Here is a 20550-nt window from a genome sequence, read left to right on the forward strand (position 1 = left end):
ATCTCAGCTCACTGCAAGCTCCGCCTCCCGGGTTTACGCCATTCTCCTGCCTCAGCCTCCCGAGTAGCTGGGACTACAGGCGCCCGCCACCTCGCCCGGCTAGTTTTTTGTATATTTTTTAGTAGAGACGGGGTTTCACCGTGTTAGCCAGGATGGTCTCGATCTCCTGACCTCGTGATCCGCCCGTCTCGGCCTCCCAAAGTGCTGGGATTACAGGCTTGAGCCACCGCGCCCGGCCTATGCTCTGTCTTTTCTATACAGTACATTCTTTGTTTTTATTTTTATGTTAGATTCTGGGGTACATGTGCAGGCTTGTTACATGAGTATATTGTGTGATGCTGAGGTTTGGGCTTCTAATGATCCCATCACCCAAACAGGGAACATAGTATTCAATCGGTAGCTTTTTAACCCCTGCCCCTCTTCCTCCTTGCCCCCCTTTTGGAGTCCTCAGTGTCTATTGCTCTAGTTTTTATGTCCAAGTGCACACTTATTTTAAACCTAGTTTCCAGACCTTGTGGTTGTCCCATCAGATGGGTATGAAGGTACCATGGAATCCATAAGGCATCTGCACAGGTACCTCTGCTCGGCCCAACTCTTCAAAGTTCTTGGCATCCAAAACTAGGAGAAAATTGCTTTCATTCTAGAAAAGGAAAGACAATATTGAAAATTATCTTTTTTTCATCAAAAATTTGCCTGTCTCCTCCACTAAGCTGTAAAATTCCTAATGGAGAGACCATGTTGGTTGGGCACAGTGACTCACACCTGTAATCCCAGCACTTTGGGAGGCTGAGGTGGGTGGATTGCTTGAGCTCATCATTGAAGACTAGCCTCGGCAACATGGCAAAACCCCATCTCTATAAAAAATACAAAAATTAGCCAGGCGTGGTGGTGCACACCTGTAGTCCCAGCTACTCAGAGGCCGATGCAGGAGGATCACTTGAGCCTGGGAGGCAGAGGTTGCAGTGGGCTGAGATTGTGCCACTGCACCCCAGCCTAGGTGACAGAGCGAGACCCTGTCTTTAAAATAAAAGAGAGAGAGAGAGAGAGCAAGACCATGTCTTACACATCTTCATATCTCTCCCCAGAACCTAGCACAGTGCCTCACCTATACACTCACAAATTGTTTCCTCAGTTGCTGAACTGGACTGGAAAGGATATCATAGCTAAAGAAGTTCATACCTAGAGCAAATAAATTAAGTCAATCACCTTCATAGGATTTCTTTGAGTTTAATATTTTTGCTTGCACCTTGCCAATCTTTTAAAAGACAGAAACTCTTTCTTCCAAGTTAGAAATGCCTCCATTTTGTGTTACTTTGTAGCTGTTCAAAGGGCAGCATTGCAAGGCAGACTGAGATCTGCCAAATTGAATTCCAGGAATGGCAAGTGCATGGCATGAGAACAAAGTCCTCCTAAAGCCTATGACAGATATCGCTAATTGATCACAGCCTTTCTTACTGAACCCTTAAAAGGCCTCAGAGCCCTGCACCCCAGGCAGCCACTAATAATTAATCAAAGCTGATACTCAAAGTGAACCTATTTGCCATAAGATTGCCCAGACAAGGAGTCAGATAGTGAATAGTGTTATTGAGACACTGGACCAGGACTGATGACATTGGACTTGGCGGTCAGTTCATTGAAATTGGCAGCACACATGATGATATAAACATTAGACCGGAAGTCAAAAGACTTGGATTTAAATACTGGCTTTACCACTATGAGATCTGATGCAAGTTTACTTCAACTTCTTTACTTTACAAATTCCACATGTATAAAATGGTATCCCACAAAGTTGTTTTGATAACTGAATATGTGTAAGTAGTTCATAAATAACAAATTCCTATGCAAATACAAATTGTTATTATGGTCTTCCAAACAGAACTTTAAAACAACAAAATATGGATTGAGACAAAAGGGTATGTAAATAGTAAGAAGGGGAAGAGAAGGAAAAGGAATCAAAGTAAACTACCAACAGATGAGTGTGCATCCTTGATTTATCAGATGACTCAGTGCTACTTTTCTTTCTGACTAGTGATAGGGAAATATATTTACCTGGTTGGGAGTGATCACCACAGAAAGAATAACCCCACCATCTTCTTCATTGGTTCCTGGTACTGGAACAAAAACAGGTTCTGAGGGATAAAAGCCATCTTCTCTCCAAACCTGCAAGTCCCAAAAAAAGCATTTGATAAAAGGTCGGTAGTAAGTTGGGAGCTTTCTATGGCTTTTGTCACTTCAAGCATGAATTTGGCTGTGATATAGTTTGGATGTGTGTCCCCTCCAAAGCTCATGCTGAAGTGCTGAGCCCAGTGCTGAAGGTGGGGCCTAGTGGGAAGTGCTGGGTGGTGGGGGCCAGTCCCTCATGAATAGCTTAGCACCATCCCCTTGGTGATAAGTGAGCTCTGGCTCTGTTAGTTCATCTGAGAGGTACTTGTTTTAAAGGAGACTGGCCCCTCCTCCTATCTGTCTTGCTCCCACTCTCTCACCATGTGACATGAGGCTCCCCCTTTGCCTTTGCCTTCTGCCATGATTGTAAGCTTTCTGAGGCCTCATTAGAAGCTGAGCAAATGCTGGTACCATGCTGGTACATCCCACAGAACTATGAGCCAAATAAGCCTCTTTTCTTTTTCTTTTCTTTTCTTTTTTTTTTTTTTTTTTTTTTGAGATAAGTCTTGCAAGGTCACCAGGCTGGAGTGCAGTGGCGCAATTTCAGCTTACTGTAACCTCTGCCTCCCAGATTCAAGCGATTCTCCTGCCTCAGCCTCCCTATTAGCTTGGATTACAGGCATGTGCCACCACGCCCAGCTAATTTTTGTATTTTTAGTAGAGACAGGGTTTCACCATGTTGGCCAGGATGGTCTTGATCTCCTGACCTTGTGATCCACCCCTCCTTGGCTTCCCAAAGTGCTGAGATTTCAGGCGTGAGCCACTGCGCCCAACCTAAACCTCTTTTATTTATAAATTATCCAGCCTCGGGGATTTCTTTATAACAACACAGAACAGACTAACACAGGCTGTCAATAGAATAATCCAAAAATAAAAGAATCAGCCCTACTGAGTTGATTATAGGAGAAAGAGAGGGAGTCTTTGCAGTCCCAGATTCCATCACCATCAAATACAATTTGTGTAACTATAATTTGTCATCTACTTTAAATATAGGTGTCCCAACAACCCTAACCCCACAATTGCTTCCAAAATAACATCAAGATCAAACACAGAATTATTTTGCTGGGCTTGGGGTCAATTTGGATTCCCTAGAAGGAACATACCCCTAACTTAGATGATTTCATAGTTCTCAAACTCAATAAAAGAAAATGGCTGAGCTGCTTAAATACTGAAGAGTCTTAAGAGCTACTTTAAATAGAACTAATTCAAAGGGAAGAACAGGTCTCTGAAAAGTTCAAAAAGGAAAGAGTTTTTCATCACCTTCAGTGTCTTATTCACCACATCAACCTTGATCAGAGAATCCCCCACCAAATGCCGAAAGCCACAGCCATAGAAGAAACGATACTTTTTGCCACTGAATTGACCATAGTAGATCTGAGGAAATTCAATGCCTCCTTCCTTTTCTAGGTCCTCCTGATGCAGATTTTCATGACAGCACCAGATCTAAAAGAGATTTCAAAAGGATTTGTAGTGGTTGCTTAATTCTTATTTTCCTCTTATGTATGTCAGTGAGGAGCCTCATACTTATAAAGGTTTGTGACAGGGCGTGGGAACTGAGGTTCTACGTCATTTTTTAATATTGTTCCGCTTTCCATAATATGTATGGATGCATAATGATTATCAAGTTTTATTAATAAGCTGTCAAATGACATAGGAGGTAGACATATGCTTTTTATTCTTCTAAAGCTAAGGCATTGACAGCTACACAATGATAGACCTGTGCTAAGCACATATTATCTAAAAGGTAGGGATTGCAGCTGGATGCGGTGGCTCAAGCCTGTAATCCCAGCACTTTGGGAGGCTGAGGCGGGCGGATTACCTGAGGTCAGGAGTTCGAGACCAGCCTGGCCAACATGGCAACACCCCATCTTAGCTAAAAATACCAATACATTAGCCGGGCATGGTGACAGGTGCCTGTAATCCCAGCTACTCGGGAGGCTGAGGCAGGGGAATTGCTTGAACCCAGGAGGCAGAGGCTGCAGTGAGCTGAGATGGCACCACTGCACTCCAGCCTGGGCGACAGAGCGAGACTCCATCTCAAAAAATAAAAATAAATAAAAAACAAAAGGTGGGGATTGCTAATGTCAAGCTCAAATGAATAGACATTCCGCAACCATTAGACAGTTCCATATCTCTGTTTCAAAGCACAGGAAGGATAGATAAACACTGTGTTCATTCCCACTGTTTCTGCAATTCTTGTGCAAGCAGTGTTACATGACCTTACCCTGCTTGGATGAATGTTATAAAAGTTATTGGGTACCAAACATTTTGGAAAACAGCTAAGGAATAAAGTAACACCACTAGAGTTCAAAGTCTTACTCTAATGTCTGTTCATAGCATACCGTTCCATCAGCCTGTTTCACAGCACTGGCTGAAGTATAGGACAATGGACTCAGGTTGTCTCCCTCAGGGGCATTCAAACTGACATTTAAAGGCAAAACAAACCTTCGAGGGAAAGATTTGCCTGCTGAATTATAGACCTGTTTGGGAAGAAGAAAGAGATGAAAATTGTCATTCATATGGTAACAGTGTGTCCCAATAATTTAAATCCAGTCAACATCATTGGCATTCCTAAATATTTAAATAAATGATAATTTCCATTCATTCATCTACTTAATATTTGTTGAGTACCTACTATAGCCCAAGCAGTTTTAGACACTGGAGATACAGTCATGAATAAAGCAAAGACTTTGACCTCATATAATTTATATTCTAGTGGAGGTATAAAAAAGAAATTTTAAAATTAGAAAATATTTGTGGCCAGGTACGGTGGCTCCTGCCTGTAATCCCAGCACTTTGGGAGGCCGAGGCAGGTGGATCACCTGAAGTCTGGAGTTCAAGACCAGCCTGACCCACATGGAGAAACCCTGTCTCTACTAAAAATACAAAATTAGCCGGGCATGGTGGCGCATGCCTCTAATCCCAGTTACTCAGGAGGCTGGGGCAGGAGAATCACTTGAACCTGGAAGGCAGAGGTTGCAGTGAGCCGAGATCGTGCCATTGCACTCCAGCCTGGGCAACAAGAGTGAAACTCCATTTGAAAAAAAAGAAAAAAAAGTGTTATTTAATTAGCATCAAATAAACAAATGATTATATAACAAAGAATAAGAAACTAGAGAGTAACAAGGGGTGCTTTCCTTCTTCAGATTTGATCAGGTAGACCTCTGTGTGGAAAAGGGTCAACTTTGCAGGCCTGGGTTGCTCAGACCCTGCACTATTTCAAGAATGACTTGTTTGCATGACTGACCTTGGGCTGGTTACTGGGAACTGAATTCTTGGGATGTTCTGTCTGATAAGAGTGTTCTTGCATGTGTCAGTCCTTAAGTGACTCTGCAGTAGTTTGTCCAGACAGTTTATGCTAACAATGTGATTTATAATGAACACCTCCATTCCTTTGAGCATCTGGAACATCAGTAACTGAGGGTCATCATGTAGGGGTTTTATGCTTATATAACTCATCCCCAATAAAAACCCTGGACAAGCAGGCTTGGGTGGGTTTCTTTGGCAGACAACATTTCACACATGTTGTCACTAGTTCCTGGAGGAATTAAGCATGTCCATTGTGACTCTACTGGGAGAGGACTCTTGGAAGCATGTACCTGGTTTCCTCTAGACTGCATCTCATGCGCCTTTTTCTTTTGCTGATTTTGTTTTGTATCCTTTTACTGTAATCATGAGTCATAATTATCACTATATAGAGTCTTTTTGAAAAATTTTAATAGAGATGGGATCTCACTATGTTGCCCAGGCTTATCTCGAACTCCTGGGCTCAAGCAGTCCTCCTGCCTTGGGCTCCCAAAGTGCTGGAATTACAGGCATGAGCTACCTCACCCGACCTATATTGAGTCTTATGAATCCTCCTAATGAATCATCAAACCTAGGGGTGATCCTGGGAACTCCAACACAGCTTCTCTGTAGAAATGATGTTTAAGCAGGAGACCCAAATAAAGTAAGTGTGTTTTTCCTGACAGTAAGTGCTTTAAGCCCATTTTCCTCTCCTGAAATACTGTAGAATGGAGAACAAACTGCATCATTTCCTCCCATATACCTAGTCTATATGATCTCTGTAGCATGCAGAAATATTTTTAGTGAGTAAAGATTTAGTGCTATTCTTAAGCTTCATAAAGAGTTATTAGCTTTTTTTCTAAAAGGTCACCATGGCTTCAGAAGTTACTAGCTTTTAAAAAATGACTTTAATTATATTTACAATTGTTTTCTCTTGCAAAACCAAAAGACACTTCAAATAATGGTAGATTACATCATATGGATCAACTACCCCATTGAAAACAACTAGAAATGATGGACAAAATGTTTAAAACAGCTGCCTGAAGGACTGGTGACCTAAGAAGACAGTGAAGAACAAAGGGGCCAGGTTTGGGATGAAACAGAAACCCACAGAAACCAACTGGATTTGGGGGCAAGTTTTCCCCTAACTATTTAAACATAGGCTCAACATTATTAGTCATTAGGAAAATGCAAATCAAAACCACAATGAGATATCACTTCACACCCATTAGGATGGTTATTTTTTTTTAAACCCCGAAAATCATAAATGTTGGTAAAAATGTGAACAACTAGAACTCTTGCGCATTGCTGATGGTAATGAAAAATGCTGTGGACACTGTGGAAAAATAGCGTGGCGGTTCCTCAAAAAGTTAAACATAGAATTACACAATCTAGCAATTCCACTTCTAAAATATATACCTAAAAGAACTAAAAAAAAGGAACTTGGATATTTGTATGCTAATGTTCATAGCAGCATTATTCTTAATACCCAAAAGATGGAAACAACCCAAGTATCCATCAACAGATGAATAAACAAATACAGTGTGTGTGTGCTTGTGTCTACAATCGAATATTACCTAACCTTACAAAGGAATGAAATTCTGATACATGCTACAACATAGAGGAACCCTGAAAACATTACACTAAGTGAAATAAGACAGACACAAAAGGACAAGTATTGTATGATCCCACTTATCGAAGTACCTAAAATAGGCAAATTCATAGAAACAGAAAGTAGAACAGAGGTTACCAGGGACTGGAGGTGGGGGGAACAGGGAATTATTGTTTAACGGGTACAGAGTTTCTGTTTGAGATGATGAAAATGTGCTGGAAATGGATATTGGTGATATTGCACAACATTGTGAATTTACGTAATGCCACTGAATTGCACACCTAAAATGGTTAAAATGGTAAATTTAATGTTATATATATAATTTTTACACCATAAAAAAAGAAATAATATGGAGATTTCCCATGTATTCATCATCCTCTCTTGCCAGTGGGAATGTCTTGCATAATTATAATACAATATCACAACTGGGAAATTTACAATGATGCAATCCACCAACCTTCTTCTAGTTTAACATGCATTCATTTGTGTGTGTGTGTGTGTGTGCGTGTATATTTAGTTCTATGCTATTTTATCACGTGTAAATTCATGTACCTACCACCCCACTAAAGATACAGAACAGATCCATCATCGCAAGGATCCTTCACGCTACTTTTTGATAAAGATATACCATAGCAACTCGCTCATCCCTTAACCTTAAAAAGAAGGGCTTTCCAGTAGTTTAGAGGGCTAGAGTGACAACAGTTTGAGTTTACAGTTTTCCAAGAAGAGGAAGACCTAGTAAACCTCTAGTCCTTTGGGTTTGGACCTCATAGGTCTGTACCCTATGAATAAGAATAAACAAGAAATAGTCCAGTTCTTGGATGGACTGAATCCTGCTTCAAGTTATATAAGCAAGTGAAATTCTTCTCTAGAGGAAGATAACATCATCCTGTGTCTCAAAATATTTCCACAATTTTTAAAACACAATATTCTGCAAATGAAAGAAAATAACCAGCACATGAAAAGACAAAGCAACATGATTAAAAACCAAAATAAACAACAGATAACAGAAACAGAATCACAGAAGATCCAGATAATAGTTATCAGACTTTAACTATTCTAAATATGTTTAAGGAAATTATTTTAAACTGAGAATTGTGGTAGAGAACTATAAATTGGAAAAGAGAACCAAATCAATATTCAAGAACTGTAGATCTACCTATAAGGAAATTTTCAGGTCTGGAAGGCTTTACTGTTGAATTATTCCAAAAATTTAAGAAATAATGTGAATCCTATACAATATCATCCAGAGAGAAGGAAAAGAGAGAACAATTACCAAATCATTGTATGAGACTAGAAAAACCATGAAACCAAAACCTAGGAAGAACATTATAGAAAAGAAAAAAAATTAAAAGGCAATTTTATTCATGAACATAGATACAAAGAATTCCAAACAAAATAGTAACAAAGCAAATCCTGCAATATATTTAAAAGAAAATACAATGCGACCAATTGGGATTTACTTCAGGAATGGAAGGGCAGTTTAACATTCAAAAATCAATCAATGGCTGTTACGAACATTTTTTAAGGAATCAGTCAATGTACTTCACCACGTTCACAGAATAAAGGATAAAAGTTATATGATTATCTCAATAGTGCAGGGAAAAAAAACAGTTGATAAAGTCCAACATGCATTCATGACAAAAAATCTCAGTAAACTAGGAGTAAAAGGGAACTCTCCTAATCTAATAAAATGTATCTTTTTAAAAAGATGTCCACACAAAACCTGCTAACAAATATTTATAACAGCTTTATTCATAATTGCCAAGATTTGGAAGCAACCAAGATGTCCTTCAACAAATGAATGAATACACAACTGTGGTACATATTTCAGTGATAAAAAGAAATGAGTTCTCAAGTCACAAAAGACACAGAGGAACCTTAAATGCATATTGCTAAGTGAAAAAAGTCAGTCTGAAAAGTCTACATACTGTATGATTCCATGTGACATTCTGGAAAAGTCAAAACTACAGAAATAGCAAAAAGATCAGTGGTTTCCAGGGGCTGAGAGAAGGAAAGGGGAAGGGAAGAATAGGTGGAGCCCAGGGAGATTTGCAGGGCAGTGAACTATTCTGTATGATATTGGTAGATACATGACATTATACACTTGTCAAAACCTGTAGAACTGTACAACACAGACCTAACCATCATGTACAGTATGGACTTTAGTTAATAATAATGCAACACTCCTACACTGATTCATCAGTTGTAATAAATGTATCATACCAATGCAAGATGTTAATACCAGGGGAAACTAGCAGGAGGGAGAAATATGGAAACTCTCCATACTTTCTGCTTGATTTTTCTTTAAACCTAAAACTGCTCTAAAAAACAGTCTTTTTTTTTTTTTTTATTTTAGAAGTCCTTTATTGTAAAGGTAATTCTTTTGTCTGATAACAAACGGCAGCCACAGTGATTATTCTGGATCTCCACATTAGACAAATTCAATTTCTTCTTGAGACAAAGTTTACTTCTGTATTTCTGAGGTAATGTTTTCATTACTTCTGCAGTGTCTGGTACATCTGCAAATCTAGTAACTTACTTCCCTTAGAATGCTGGGAAATTGCAGAAGAGTGAGATGGTTGTCCTGCTGATCTCAAAGCTTCTGGTACATTGGGTTTAGGATTGTCTCTTCTAGCAGGGAAGCTTATTAATGGAGCATGTGGCTTGACTACCTGAACAACCCTGCTAGCAGACACATCTTGCTGCCCATCATGACCCCCAAGAAGGGACCGTTTCTTTTTTTTTTTTTTTTAATCTACAGCACACAGCATGCTTAATGGTAAAATGCTGCAAGCTTTGCCTTTCAGATTGGGAACAAGTTAAGGATGCCACTATCATCACTTATATTCAACACTATACTGAAGATCCAGTGAAATAAGACAAAAAAAAAAAAAAAAAAAAAAGAAAACCAATAAACAGCTTACATATAGAGTTATAAAAGGAACTGTCATTACTTGCATGTGATATTACAGATGTAAAAAATCTAAAAGAATCTATAATTATTAGAATTTGTAAGTGTAATTACAATATTAGTGAATATAAGATCAACAAACAAAAATCAATTGCTGGCCAGATGCGGTGGCTCACACCTGTAATCCCAGCACTTAGGGAGGCCAAGGCGAGTGGATCACTTGAGGTCAGGAGTTCAAGACCAGCCTGGCCAACATGGTGAAACCCTGTCTCTACCAAAAACTACGAAAATTAGCCAGGAATGGTGGCATGTGCCTGTAGTCCCAGCTACTCGAGAGGCTGAGGTGGGAGGATCGCTTGAACCCAGGGGGCAGAGGTTGCCATGAGCTGAGATCACACCACTGCACTCCAGCCTTAGTGACAGAGTGAGACCGTCACCCTATCTCAAAAAAAAAAAAAAAAAAAAATTGCTATATAGCAACACTAACATAAAATGAAAGCAAAAAATAGACAACATTTAAAATAATGTAAAAAAAATCTAGGAATAAATCTAACAAAAGAGGCAGAAAACCTATAACCAGAAAACTGTAAACATTGAAAGAAATTAAAGAAGTCTCAAATAAATGGAAAGATATATTGTGTTCACATACTGGAAGACTCAGCATTGTGTAAAGAGGTTAGTCCTCTCTCAAATTGATACATTGGTTCAGTGCAAATACAATTAAAATGTGACCATATTTTTGTGCCGGGAACTGACAACTGACTCTAAAATTTATACAAAAATGTGAAGGGCCAGGGATGGCCATGACACTCTTTGCAAAACAAAAAATATTAGGATAACTTGATACTAAACCTTAAGACTTTTTAATGCAGTGCACAAGTAACCCATAAGTAGAACCATGAAACAGAATATAGAGTACAGAAACAGAATAATGCCTATACAGACACTTGACTTCTCTAGAAGATAACACAGGATAATATTTTCATTACCTTACCAAGAGAAGATGTCTAAAACAAGATGTACAATGTATAAATCACAAAGGAAAAGATTGTATACTGGGCCATATTAAGTTAAGAATGTTTATTCATTAAAAGGCACTATTAAGATAATCTGATAAAGACAGCTACAAAAATACCTATAGCAATTTTATATTTAATAATGAATTATTAAACATTTTTCAACACTACCTGTTCAACTTCTATTCACTATCTTGCAGTTCTATTCAACTCGAAGTCCTAGCTGGTACAGTAAGGCAAGAAAAAGAAATAAAGCCCTAAGTATTAGAAAGAAAGCTGTCATTATTTTCAGGTAACATGACTGTGCACATAGAAAATCCAAAATAATCTGTGGATCAACTATTTGAACTAATAAGTGAATTTAGCAAGATCTCTGGATACAAAATCAATTACATTTCTATATAAGAACAAAAAACAGAAAATGAAAGCTTAAAAGATACCATTTACAATAATTTCAAAACACACAAAAAGAAATGTAGTATCTTTGTACTGAAAACTACAACACTACTGAGAGAAATTTTTAAAGACCCAAATAAATGGAGGGATATTCCATGTTCATGGATTGGAAGACTCAATATTGTAAAGATGTCGGTTATCTCCAAATTGATCTACAGTTGCAATATTGTATCCCACCCATCTGGGAACTGAGAAGCACCTCTGCCCAGCTGCCGCCCCTGCCACCCCAGGAGCGCCTCTGCCCAGCTGCCCATGGTCTGGCAAGTGAGGAGGCCTCTGCCCGGCCGCCGCCCTGTCTGGGATGTGAGGAGCGCCTCTGCCCAGCCGCTGTGTCTGCCCGGCCGCTGTGCAACCTTCCAAGTGTGAAGTGACAGCCTTGTGTGTGTCTTTTCTGCCTTCCCCAAGTTTGCATTTTCGACATTAAAGTTTACTTTTTAACTAAAAGTTAAAAATAAATAAATAAAATGAAAAATAAAAATAAAAAATGGGCAAAGGACCTGAACAGTCATTTCTCCAAAAATAGAGGCCAGGTGTGGTGGCTCACACTTGTAATCCCAGCACTTTGGGAGACTGAGGCAGGAGGATCACTTGAGCCCAGAAGTTTGAGAAAAGCCTTGGCAACATAACAAGACCCTGTCTCTACAAAAGAAAAGTTTTTAAAATATTAACTGAGTGTGGTGCCACACACCTGTAGTCCCAGCTACTTGGGAGACTGAGGCAGGAGGATCACGTGTGCCCAGGAGTTTGAGGCTTCAGTGAACTATGATGGTGCCACTGCACCCAGCCTGGGCAACAGAGTGAGATCCTGTCCCTAAGAAAACAAAATAAAATATAATTTTAAAGTCCAATAGGCATATAAAAAGGTGCTCAACATCACTGACCATAAGGGAAATACAAATTAAAACCACTATATAAAACCTCACACTCATAAGGATGGCTATTATCAAAAAGACAAGAGATAACAAATGTTGGCAAGGGTGTAGAAGAAAGGGAACCCTAGTACATTGTTGGTGGGAATATAAATTGGTACAGCCATTATGAAAAACAGTATAAGAGTTTCTAAAGAAATCAAAAATACAAATGACCCTTGAACAACATGGAGTGGGGTAGAGGTGCCAACCCCCCACATAGTCAAAAATCCACACATAACTTTTGACTACTCAAAAATGTAACTACTAATAACCTATTTTTGACTGGAAGCCTTACCAATAACATACAGTTAATTAGCACATATTTTGTATCTCATATGTATTATATATTGTATTCTTACCATAAAGCAAACTAGAAATAAGAAAATGTTATTAAAGGCCAGGCATGGTGGCTCAAGCCTATAATCCCAGCACTTTGGGAGGCCAAGGTGGGCAGATCACCTGAGGTCAGGAGTTCGAGACCAGCCTGGCCAAACCCCATCTCTACTAAAAATGCAATGGGCATGGTGGCGGGTGCCTGTAATCCCAGCTACTCGGGAGGCTGAGGCTGAAGAATGGCTTGAACCCAGGAGGCGGAGGTTGCAGTGAGCCAAGATTGTACCATTGCACTCCAGCCTGAGCAACAAGAGCAAACTCTGTCTCAAAAAAAATAAGATAAAATGCTATTAAAAGTCATAAGGAAGAGCAAATATATTTACTATTCATTAAGTGGTAGTAGATCATCATAAAGGTCTTCATTCTCACTGTCTTCACATTGAGTAGTCTGAGGGGGAGGAAGAAGAGGGGTTTGTCTTGCTATCTCAGGGGTGGAGAGGTAGAAGAGAATTTGCATATAAGGACCCATGCAGTTCAAATCCATGTTGTTCAGGGTCATTTGTCTCAAAAAAAAAAGAAAAAAAATATTTCATGACCTCATTTTTATGTGGAATTTTTTAAAGAAAATCTCAAATACACAGAGAAAGACAATGAAACAGTGGTTACCACCAGAGGGGAAGGAAAGACAAAGACAAGATGTAGCTCAAAAGATACCAAACAGTAGATATGTAGTATGAACAAGCCTAGAGCTCTAATGTATAAACATAAGAAATAAAGTTAATAAGATTGTATTCTATTAGAGATTTTTGTTAAACAAGTAGATTTTAACTGCTCTTGTCACACAAAAAAGTAACTATGTGACATGATAGATATGTTAATCTGCCTCACTATGCTAACCATTTTACTATTTACATGTATTCCATAACGTCATGTTGTAAACCTCAAATATATACAATGAATTTTATTTTTAAAACAAGAACAAAAACAAAACCTGATAAATGGATTCTAAAAGTTATAGAAATGCAAAAGGCCATAAAAAACCCAGGCAATCTTAAAACAGAAAAGAGATAACCACAGATCTCAAGACTACCATAAAGCTATAAGTAAGCTTAGTAAGGCATAAGTAAACGTAATAAGTACTATTTTGTAAACACTTAAAAAGAAAACTACAGCTAAAAAATAAAGTACAGCTAGAAACAATGTATATTACATAATTCAAGGAAAAATTTTACCTTGGATTCAGCATCAGGAAAAAGTGAATCCCTTCAACTAGGTGGACTGATTGACAGTCTACTTTGCTACCCCTTCCAGCAAACTTTGTTTGGCGCTTAAGTGTAACAAGGAAATAAGGAACTATCACATACGCTTTTTTTTTTTTTTTTTTTTTTGGAGATGGAGTCTCGCTCCGTTGCACAGGCTGGGGTGCAGTTGTGCGATCTCGGCTCACTGCAACCTCTGCCTCCTGGATTCACACAATTCTCCTGCCTGAGCCTCCCAAGTAGCTGGGATTACAGGCGCCCACCACCACACCTGGCTAATTTTTGCCTTTTTAGTAGAGACGAGGTTTGACCATTTTGGTTATCCAGGCTGGTCTCGAACTCCCGAGCTCAAGTGATCTGCCCGCCTCAGCCTCCCAAACTGCTGGGATTACAGGCGTGAGCCACCATGCCCAGCCACATATGCTTTTAAACACATATGTTGGCTCTCTTTGCCATGCTTTTTACTTATTAGGTATTAAATAAGCTATTTCAAATTATTTTTAATATTAAATAAATGATGAAGCTATGTCTTCAATGCTTTAAAACTACTCTCTCTCATTACTTGCCACAAGGAAACAAGAGAAACATGTAATTGCTAGGTCAGGCATGGTGGCTCGTGCCTGTAATCCCAAGACTTCGGGAGGCTGAAGCGGGCGGATCACTTGAGGTCAGGAGTTTCAGACAAGTCTGGCCAACATAGTGAAACTCATCTCTACAAAAAATTTAAAAATTAGCAGGGCATGGTGGTGCGTGCCTATAATCCCAGCTACCCAGGAGGCTAAGGCATGAGAATCTCTCGAACCTGGGAGGTGGAGGTTGCAGTGAGCCAAGATCGCACCATTGCACTCCAGCCTGGGTGACAGAGGGAGACTCGGTCTCAAAAGAAAAAAAAACAGAGAGGCCGGGCGCGGTGGCTCAAGCCTGTAATCCCAGCACTTTGGGAGGCCGAGACGAGCGGATCACGAGGTCAGCAGATCGAGACCATCCTGGCTAACACGGTGAAACCTCATCTCTACTAAAAAAATACAAAAAACTAGCCGGGCGAGATGGCGGGCGCCTGTAGTCCCAGCTACTCAGGAGGCTGAGGCAGGAGAATGGCGTGAACCCAGAAAGTGGAGCTTGCAGTGAGCTGAGATCCGGCCACTGCACTCCAGCTCGGGCAACAGAGTGAGACTCCACCTCAAAAAAAAAAAAAAAAAAGAAAAAAAACAGAGAGAGAGAGAGAGAGAGAGAAAAACATGTGAGAGAGAGAGAGAGAGAGAGAGAGAGAGAGAGAAACATGTAATTCCAAAGCCAAAGCAAGATCTTGGAGTTCAAAATTATTTTGATGACTCTTGACATATTCTAATGTTTACCTGATCAAGTCCTTCCCCAGCCTTCCTAAGATTCTGTAACTGGTAAACTTCTAGGATTCTTCCATTATCTTGACAGCACAAATCAATTATAACACAGCCCTGGTCCTCAAAGGCATTGATTTGATGAAATGCAACAAAAGGTTTGCTGTAGTATCTCCCTGGAAGAAGCTGCAGGGGAAAACACAAACAATGAAAAAATTTTTTTTTAGTTTTCTTCTTTTTCCCTTTCCTTTAGGAAACAGGTCCAAAAAGTTCAAAATAGGAAAATTAGGAGGATTTCCCCCTCTGAAATGGCAGGTCCAGTATATATAAAAGTAGAATACAGAATGTAGAAGCAAATATGCTTTGATTTAAACATTATTTGCTTAAGCAATGAACTGGGGCTATTTGATATAGACTGATCAATTATTACAACGAACTTAAAAACCCTCATGAAATACAGCCCAATGTTTTGAATGATATGTAAATCTTGGACTCTAACTGCATGGTTAAACAGAAAATATTGCTACTCAGTATACTGATGATAAATTAAGAGACTAATTTTTTTAAAGTGCAGTCATTACTAAAATTTTTTTTGTAATGAGATCCAGATAGAGTAAATTTAAGATATTCTCTCTTTAGAGAGGTAAAAAGTAGGCAAATATAATAGTGTTATGAATCAGGAGTATAAAAAGATATTCAACCAACATGGTTGGACTTTAGTAGGATTGTCACATTCACATATTAAGAAGCCAGAGAATTGGGCCGGGCAAGGTGGCTCACACCTGTAATCCCAGCACTTTGGGAGGCGGGCAGATCACGAGGTCAAGAGATCAAGACCTTCCTGGTCAACATGGTGAAACCCTGTCTCTACTAAAAATTAGCTGGGTGTGGTGGCACATGCCTGTAGTCCCAGCTACTGAGGAGATTCACTTGAACCCGGGAGGTGGAGGTTGCAGTGAGCTGAGTGAGATCTCACCACTGCACTCCAGCCTAGCGATAGAGCAAGACTCCATCTAAAAAAAAAAAAAAAAAAAATCTCAAAAAAAAAAAGAAAAAAGAAGCCAGAGAATCAACTAATTAGAGTATTACTGCAAAAATTACAGAAGATTTTTGCACGAACAACACCCTCTTTAGCAGCTATTATGCTATGGAAAAAATCCATGCTAAGAGAGTTTCTTGGATGCCATTTTAATTGAATCAGATCATTAAAAGCATAAAATTATTTCCTATAATTCTCTAATATGCAAAATCAATCATACTAATTAATAAGTAGCTAGCTCAACCTATAGAAGAAGGTAATATCCTTGATTAAAAGTGTCCTATGCAAATAATATCCAGGGAAGGTTAAAAAAATCAACTATATGGAAATTTGCCTTTGTTTCCAACAATTTTCATGATAAATATATTCAAAATACTCCACCTGTCCAGTGTGTTTATCCACCACATGAAACCGTGTATTACACTGGGGTTCCCAGCTTATCCCATCTAAAAAGGCCTTTCCTCGAATTTTGGAAGTGGCAATTTTCCACAGGTTCATCTTTAGAGGTTGTTCAATGAAAATAATATAGTTCCTTGTCATTCCTAAAAGGTTCCAGCAAACAATAAAAATGTTATTTGGCAAACTAGAGTTGTCTGAAATGTGACAGTTATGGGGACTTGTCTGAATGCCTGGACATGTTACTGATGCCCTAAACAAATACACGTTTACTGTCTCCCAGCTTTACTATACATATTTCCTGTTCCTATATAAAAAAGGGAACTGCTTAGAATAGCTTGGGTTGCATGTTCTCAGCTTGCTTTTTATCTTTATTTTCTTTTCTTTTTAAATTGTTTGGTTTAGGAACAAAGTAAAAAAGTACAGTATTAAAGTGTCCTTTATGATCTGTAAATGTATCCCTTAATCCTTTTCCTGCTTATACTCGGGGTAAGAATCTAGGAGCAGTTTGGCTATATGATTTAAAATACAGAAAATAAATATTCTGAGTAAAAGCTGAACCAATCTATACAGAATATGAATTTCCCCTCAAAACATAGTCAAGTGACCTTTTCATGTCTGATTGCTATTGGTTGCCTAAAATTTTAAATTCTATCAACTAATTTTTTACTAATTGCTTATACTAAAGCAACTATGGTATATCTTTTCAAGCAGTCAGCTGGCTAGGGTCAGGAGTATGTGACTAAACAGAATAATCTTAACTGGCATCAAAATGCAACCTTGGTCTCATTATCACCATAGCATGACAAACTATTAACATAATATTTGCCAAACTAGTCCTTCTGCTACAGCAACATCAAGGCAGGGCCCACTGAAATTTGCCTTATCCCTGGACTCACCAAAGCTATGGTAGTAAGAAGGTTTCCCCTTCTCTGTAGGAGCAATAGAACATATCACCTGGGCTCCATGGATTGTCTCTTCAAGGTCCACCTTCTCTGGAGGAACCCGAATAACCTTATAGGAGAAACCTGAGAAAGGAAAAGTCCTATCTTACTTGTTTTACATACATTCTAGATTAAAAGACAACCCTTGCACTTGTGGACTTGCCAAAAGCAATTAAGAGATTTATGCAATATGCATGACACTCTTATTTCCTGAAAGGTTATTTCAAACAAAGATTTGGATCTTAAAAATATGTTATCTCTATGAAAATAATTAGCTAAGGTTTTGAAACAGCACATCCAAAGTGATCAACCAATGATTCATTCTATTATAATGCTAACTTCATCTCTAATTCATAGGAAACATTAAGAGAGCAGCCAGGCACTGTTCACAATAGCAAAGACTTGGAACCAACCCAAATGCCCATCAATGATAGACTGGACAAAGAAAATCTGCCACATATACACCATGGAATACTATGCAGTCATAAAAAAGGATGAGTTCATGTCTTTTGCAGGGACATGGACGAAGCTGGAAACCATCATTCTCAGCAAACTAACACAAGAACAGAAAACCAAACTGCATGTTCTCACTCATAAGTGGGAGTTGAACAATGAGAACACATCAACACAGGGAGGGGAACATGACACACCAGGGCCTTTCAGGGGATGGGGGGGCTAGGGGAGAGATAGCATTATGAGAAATACCTGATGTAGATGCCGGGTTGATGGGTGCAGCAAACCACCATGGCATGTGTATACCTATGTAACAAACCTGCACATTCTGCACATGTACCCCAGAACTTAAAGTATAATAATAAAAAAAAGAGTGATTATATAATGAGGTAGTGATTATAATGGACCTGTCTCATACATATGGTGAATAGACAGGTCATAGAGTTGAAGTTCTTAAACTCAAAAAAAAAAAAAAATAGCAGCCAGAAATATCCTCAAATTCTGTTCCTTCCCTTCCTTCCCCTATTCCAACTACAGTCTCCATTTGCACTCGTGTCCAGCTCCTTCCCTCAACCCTCTGGACCCCTAGGGTCACTCTGGGTTCCATCCCATCCTGTCTCATCAACATTCTTTCATGCAATCATTCATCTGGCTATTGTTTACTGGCTCTTCAAGAATCAACTCAGATATCCACTCCTCAAGTAGTCTTCCCTGACTCTTCTCCACCCCAAAGGCATTTGGTGCCCCTATTGTATGTCCTCATTACATCCTCATAGTCATAGCATGTATCTCATTGTATACAATTTTCTGCTTATTTATCTGCTTTCCAGTACAGTTCTTTATTTATTTATTCTGCAACTACTACTTTTTGAGCACCTACTATATTCCACACACCATTCTGAGTGTTCTTAGTACTATATTCCAGGCACTTATATACAGAAATATGCAAAATAGATAAAAATCCCCAGCCCCCTTCCTCCACCTTCTTCTTCATTTTATTTTTAGAGACAGGGCCTTGCACTGTCACCCAGGCAGGAGTACAGTGGTGTGATCATAGCTCATTGCAGCCTCAAACTCCTGGTCTCAAGCAATCCTCCCACCTCAGCTTCCCAAAGTGCAGTGATTATAGCTGTGAGCCACTGTGCTCAGACAAAATCTCTTATTTTGTCTTATTGTGTTTCTTTTAAATCATATACTAAGTAAAAATACAATGCATCAGATGGCAACGAGAACTATAATGGAAAATAAGCCAAGGAATAAGGATCAGGAGTGATCATTTGAGGAGTAGGGGCTACTGTTTGCACCTTTAAATAGGCTGGTCTGGAAAAGTTTCACTAAGTGGGTGACATTGGAGTAAAGACCTAAAGGAGCTGAGGAAGAATGCCTTGAGGATATCTGGGAGAAATGCATTCCAGGTGGAGGAAAGAGCAAATGCAAAAGTTCTCAGCCAGGAGCACCACTGGAGTGTCTAAGTATCAGCAAGGAGGCCAGTGTGGCCCTATCATGATAAGCAAGGAGGAGTGTCTAGGAGGTAAGTTCAGAGAGGTGGGTGTGGGTTAAAAGGATAACTCTGGTAACTCTGGTGTTACCATGCTGAAAAGAAACCGAAGTGGGGCAAGGGCAGAATCAGGGCAACTAGTTGAGGGGCTATTGCAGTCATTCAAGTGAGAAGGGATAATGACTCAAAGTAGAGTGGTGGCCATGGAGGTGGTGTGAAGTGGTTGGATTTTTGATATATTTTGAAGGCATTGCTGAAATTACTTTTTTTGTTTGTTTGGTTGGTTGGTTGGTTGGTTGTTTTTTTTTTTTTTTTTTTTTTTTTTGAGACAGGGTCTCACTCTGTCACTCAGGCTGGAGTGCAGTGATGCAATCACGACTTACTGCAGCCTCAATCTTCTGGGCTCAAGCAATCCTCCCACCTCATCCTCCCGAGTAGCTGGGACCACAGGCACATGCCACTATGTCTGGCTAATTTTTGTATTTTTGTAGAGATGAGATCTTGCTATATTGTCCAGGCTGGTCTCAAACTCCAGAGCTCAAGCAATACACCCACCTCGGCCTCCCAAAGTGCTGGAATTACAGGCATAAGCCACTGCACCTGACCCTGAAATTATTTTGGATCAACTGATATAAGAGACAAATGTAAAGGATGATTCCACAGTTATTGTCCTTAGCAACTGGAAAGATGGAGTTATTATCTCCTGAGATGGGGAAGACTCATCTTAAGGAGAGAAAGAAATAAGCCAGGCACAGTGGTGCATGCCTATAGTCCAGCTGCTTGGGAGCATCTCTTGAGCCCAGGAGTTCAAGTCCAGCCTGAGCGACATAGCAAGACTCCATCTCTAATCGAAGAAAGAAGAAGAAGAAGGAAGAAGGAGGAGGAATGAGGGAGGGAAGGAAAGGGAGGGGAGGGAAGGAAGGGAAGTGAGGGA

The 20550-nt window shown here is 39.4% G+C and overlaps 1 protein-coding gene and 1 pseudogene across 5 annotated transcripts in view; both read right to left on the reverse strand.

Annotated features, from left to right (window-relative positions):
* Nucleotides 1–20550, reverse strand: part of BCO2 (beta-carotene oxygenase 2) — a 50118-nt gene that overhangs the window by 6876 nt on the left and 22692 nt on the right. For 4 of the 5 annotated variants that reach the window (XM_030917513.1, XM_030917512.1, XM_010382362.2 and 1 more), the window contains 7 exons: nucleotides 17621–17749; nucleotides 16707–16867; nucleotides 15305–15472; nucleotides 4506–4643; nucleotides 3424–3606; nucleotides 2050–2160; nucleotides 512–640 (listed from right to left, as the gene is read on the reverse strand). In XM_030917513.1, coding sequence (XP_030773373.1) covers nucleotides 527–640; nucleotides 2050–2160; nucleotides 3424–3606; nucleotides 4506–4643; nucleotides 15305–15472; nucleotides 16707–16867; nucleotides 17621–17749 — 1004 coding nt within the window. In that variant the 3' untranslated portion in view covers nucleotides 512–526. Of the gene's footprint in view, nucleotides 1–259; nucleotides 641–2049; nucleotides 2161–3423; nucleotides 3607–4505; nucleotides 4644–15304; nucleotides 15473–16706; nucleotides 16868–17620; nucleotides 17750–20550 lie in introns of those variants that run through there. The other variant, XM_030917511.1, reaches the window with a different exon arrangement.
* On the reverse strand, nucleotides 9495–9776 carry LOC104677358 (annotated as a pseudogene).

This window comes from Rhinopithecus roxellana, chromosome 15 (genome assembly GCF_007565055.1).
Source record: "Rhinopithecus roxellana isolate Shanxi Qingling chromosome 15, ASM756505v1, whole genome shotgun sequence".
NCBI classification, from domain to species: Eukaryota; Metazoa; Chordata; class Mammalia; order Primates; family Cercopithecidae; genus Rhinopithecus; species Rhinopithecus roxellana.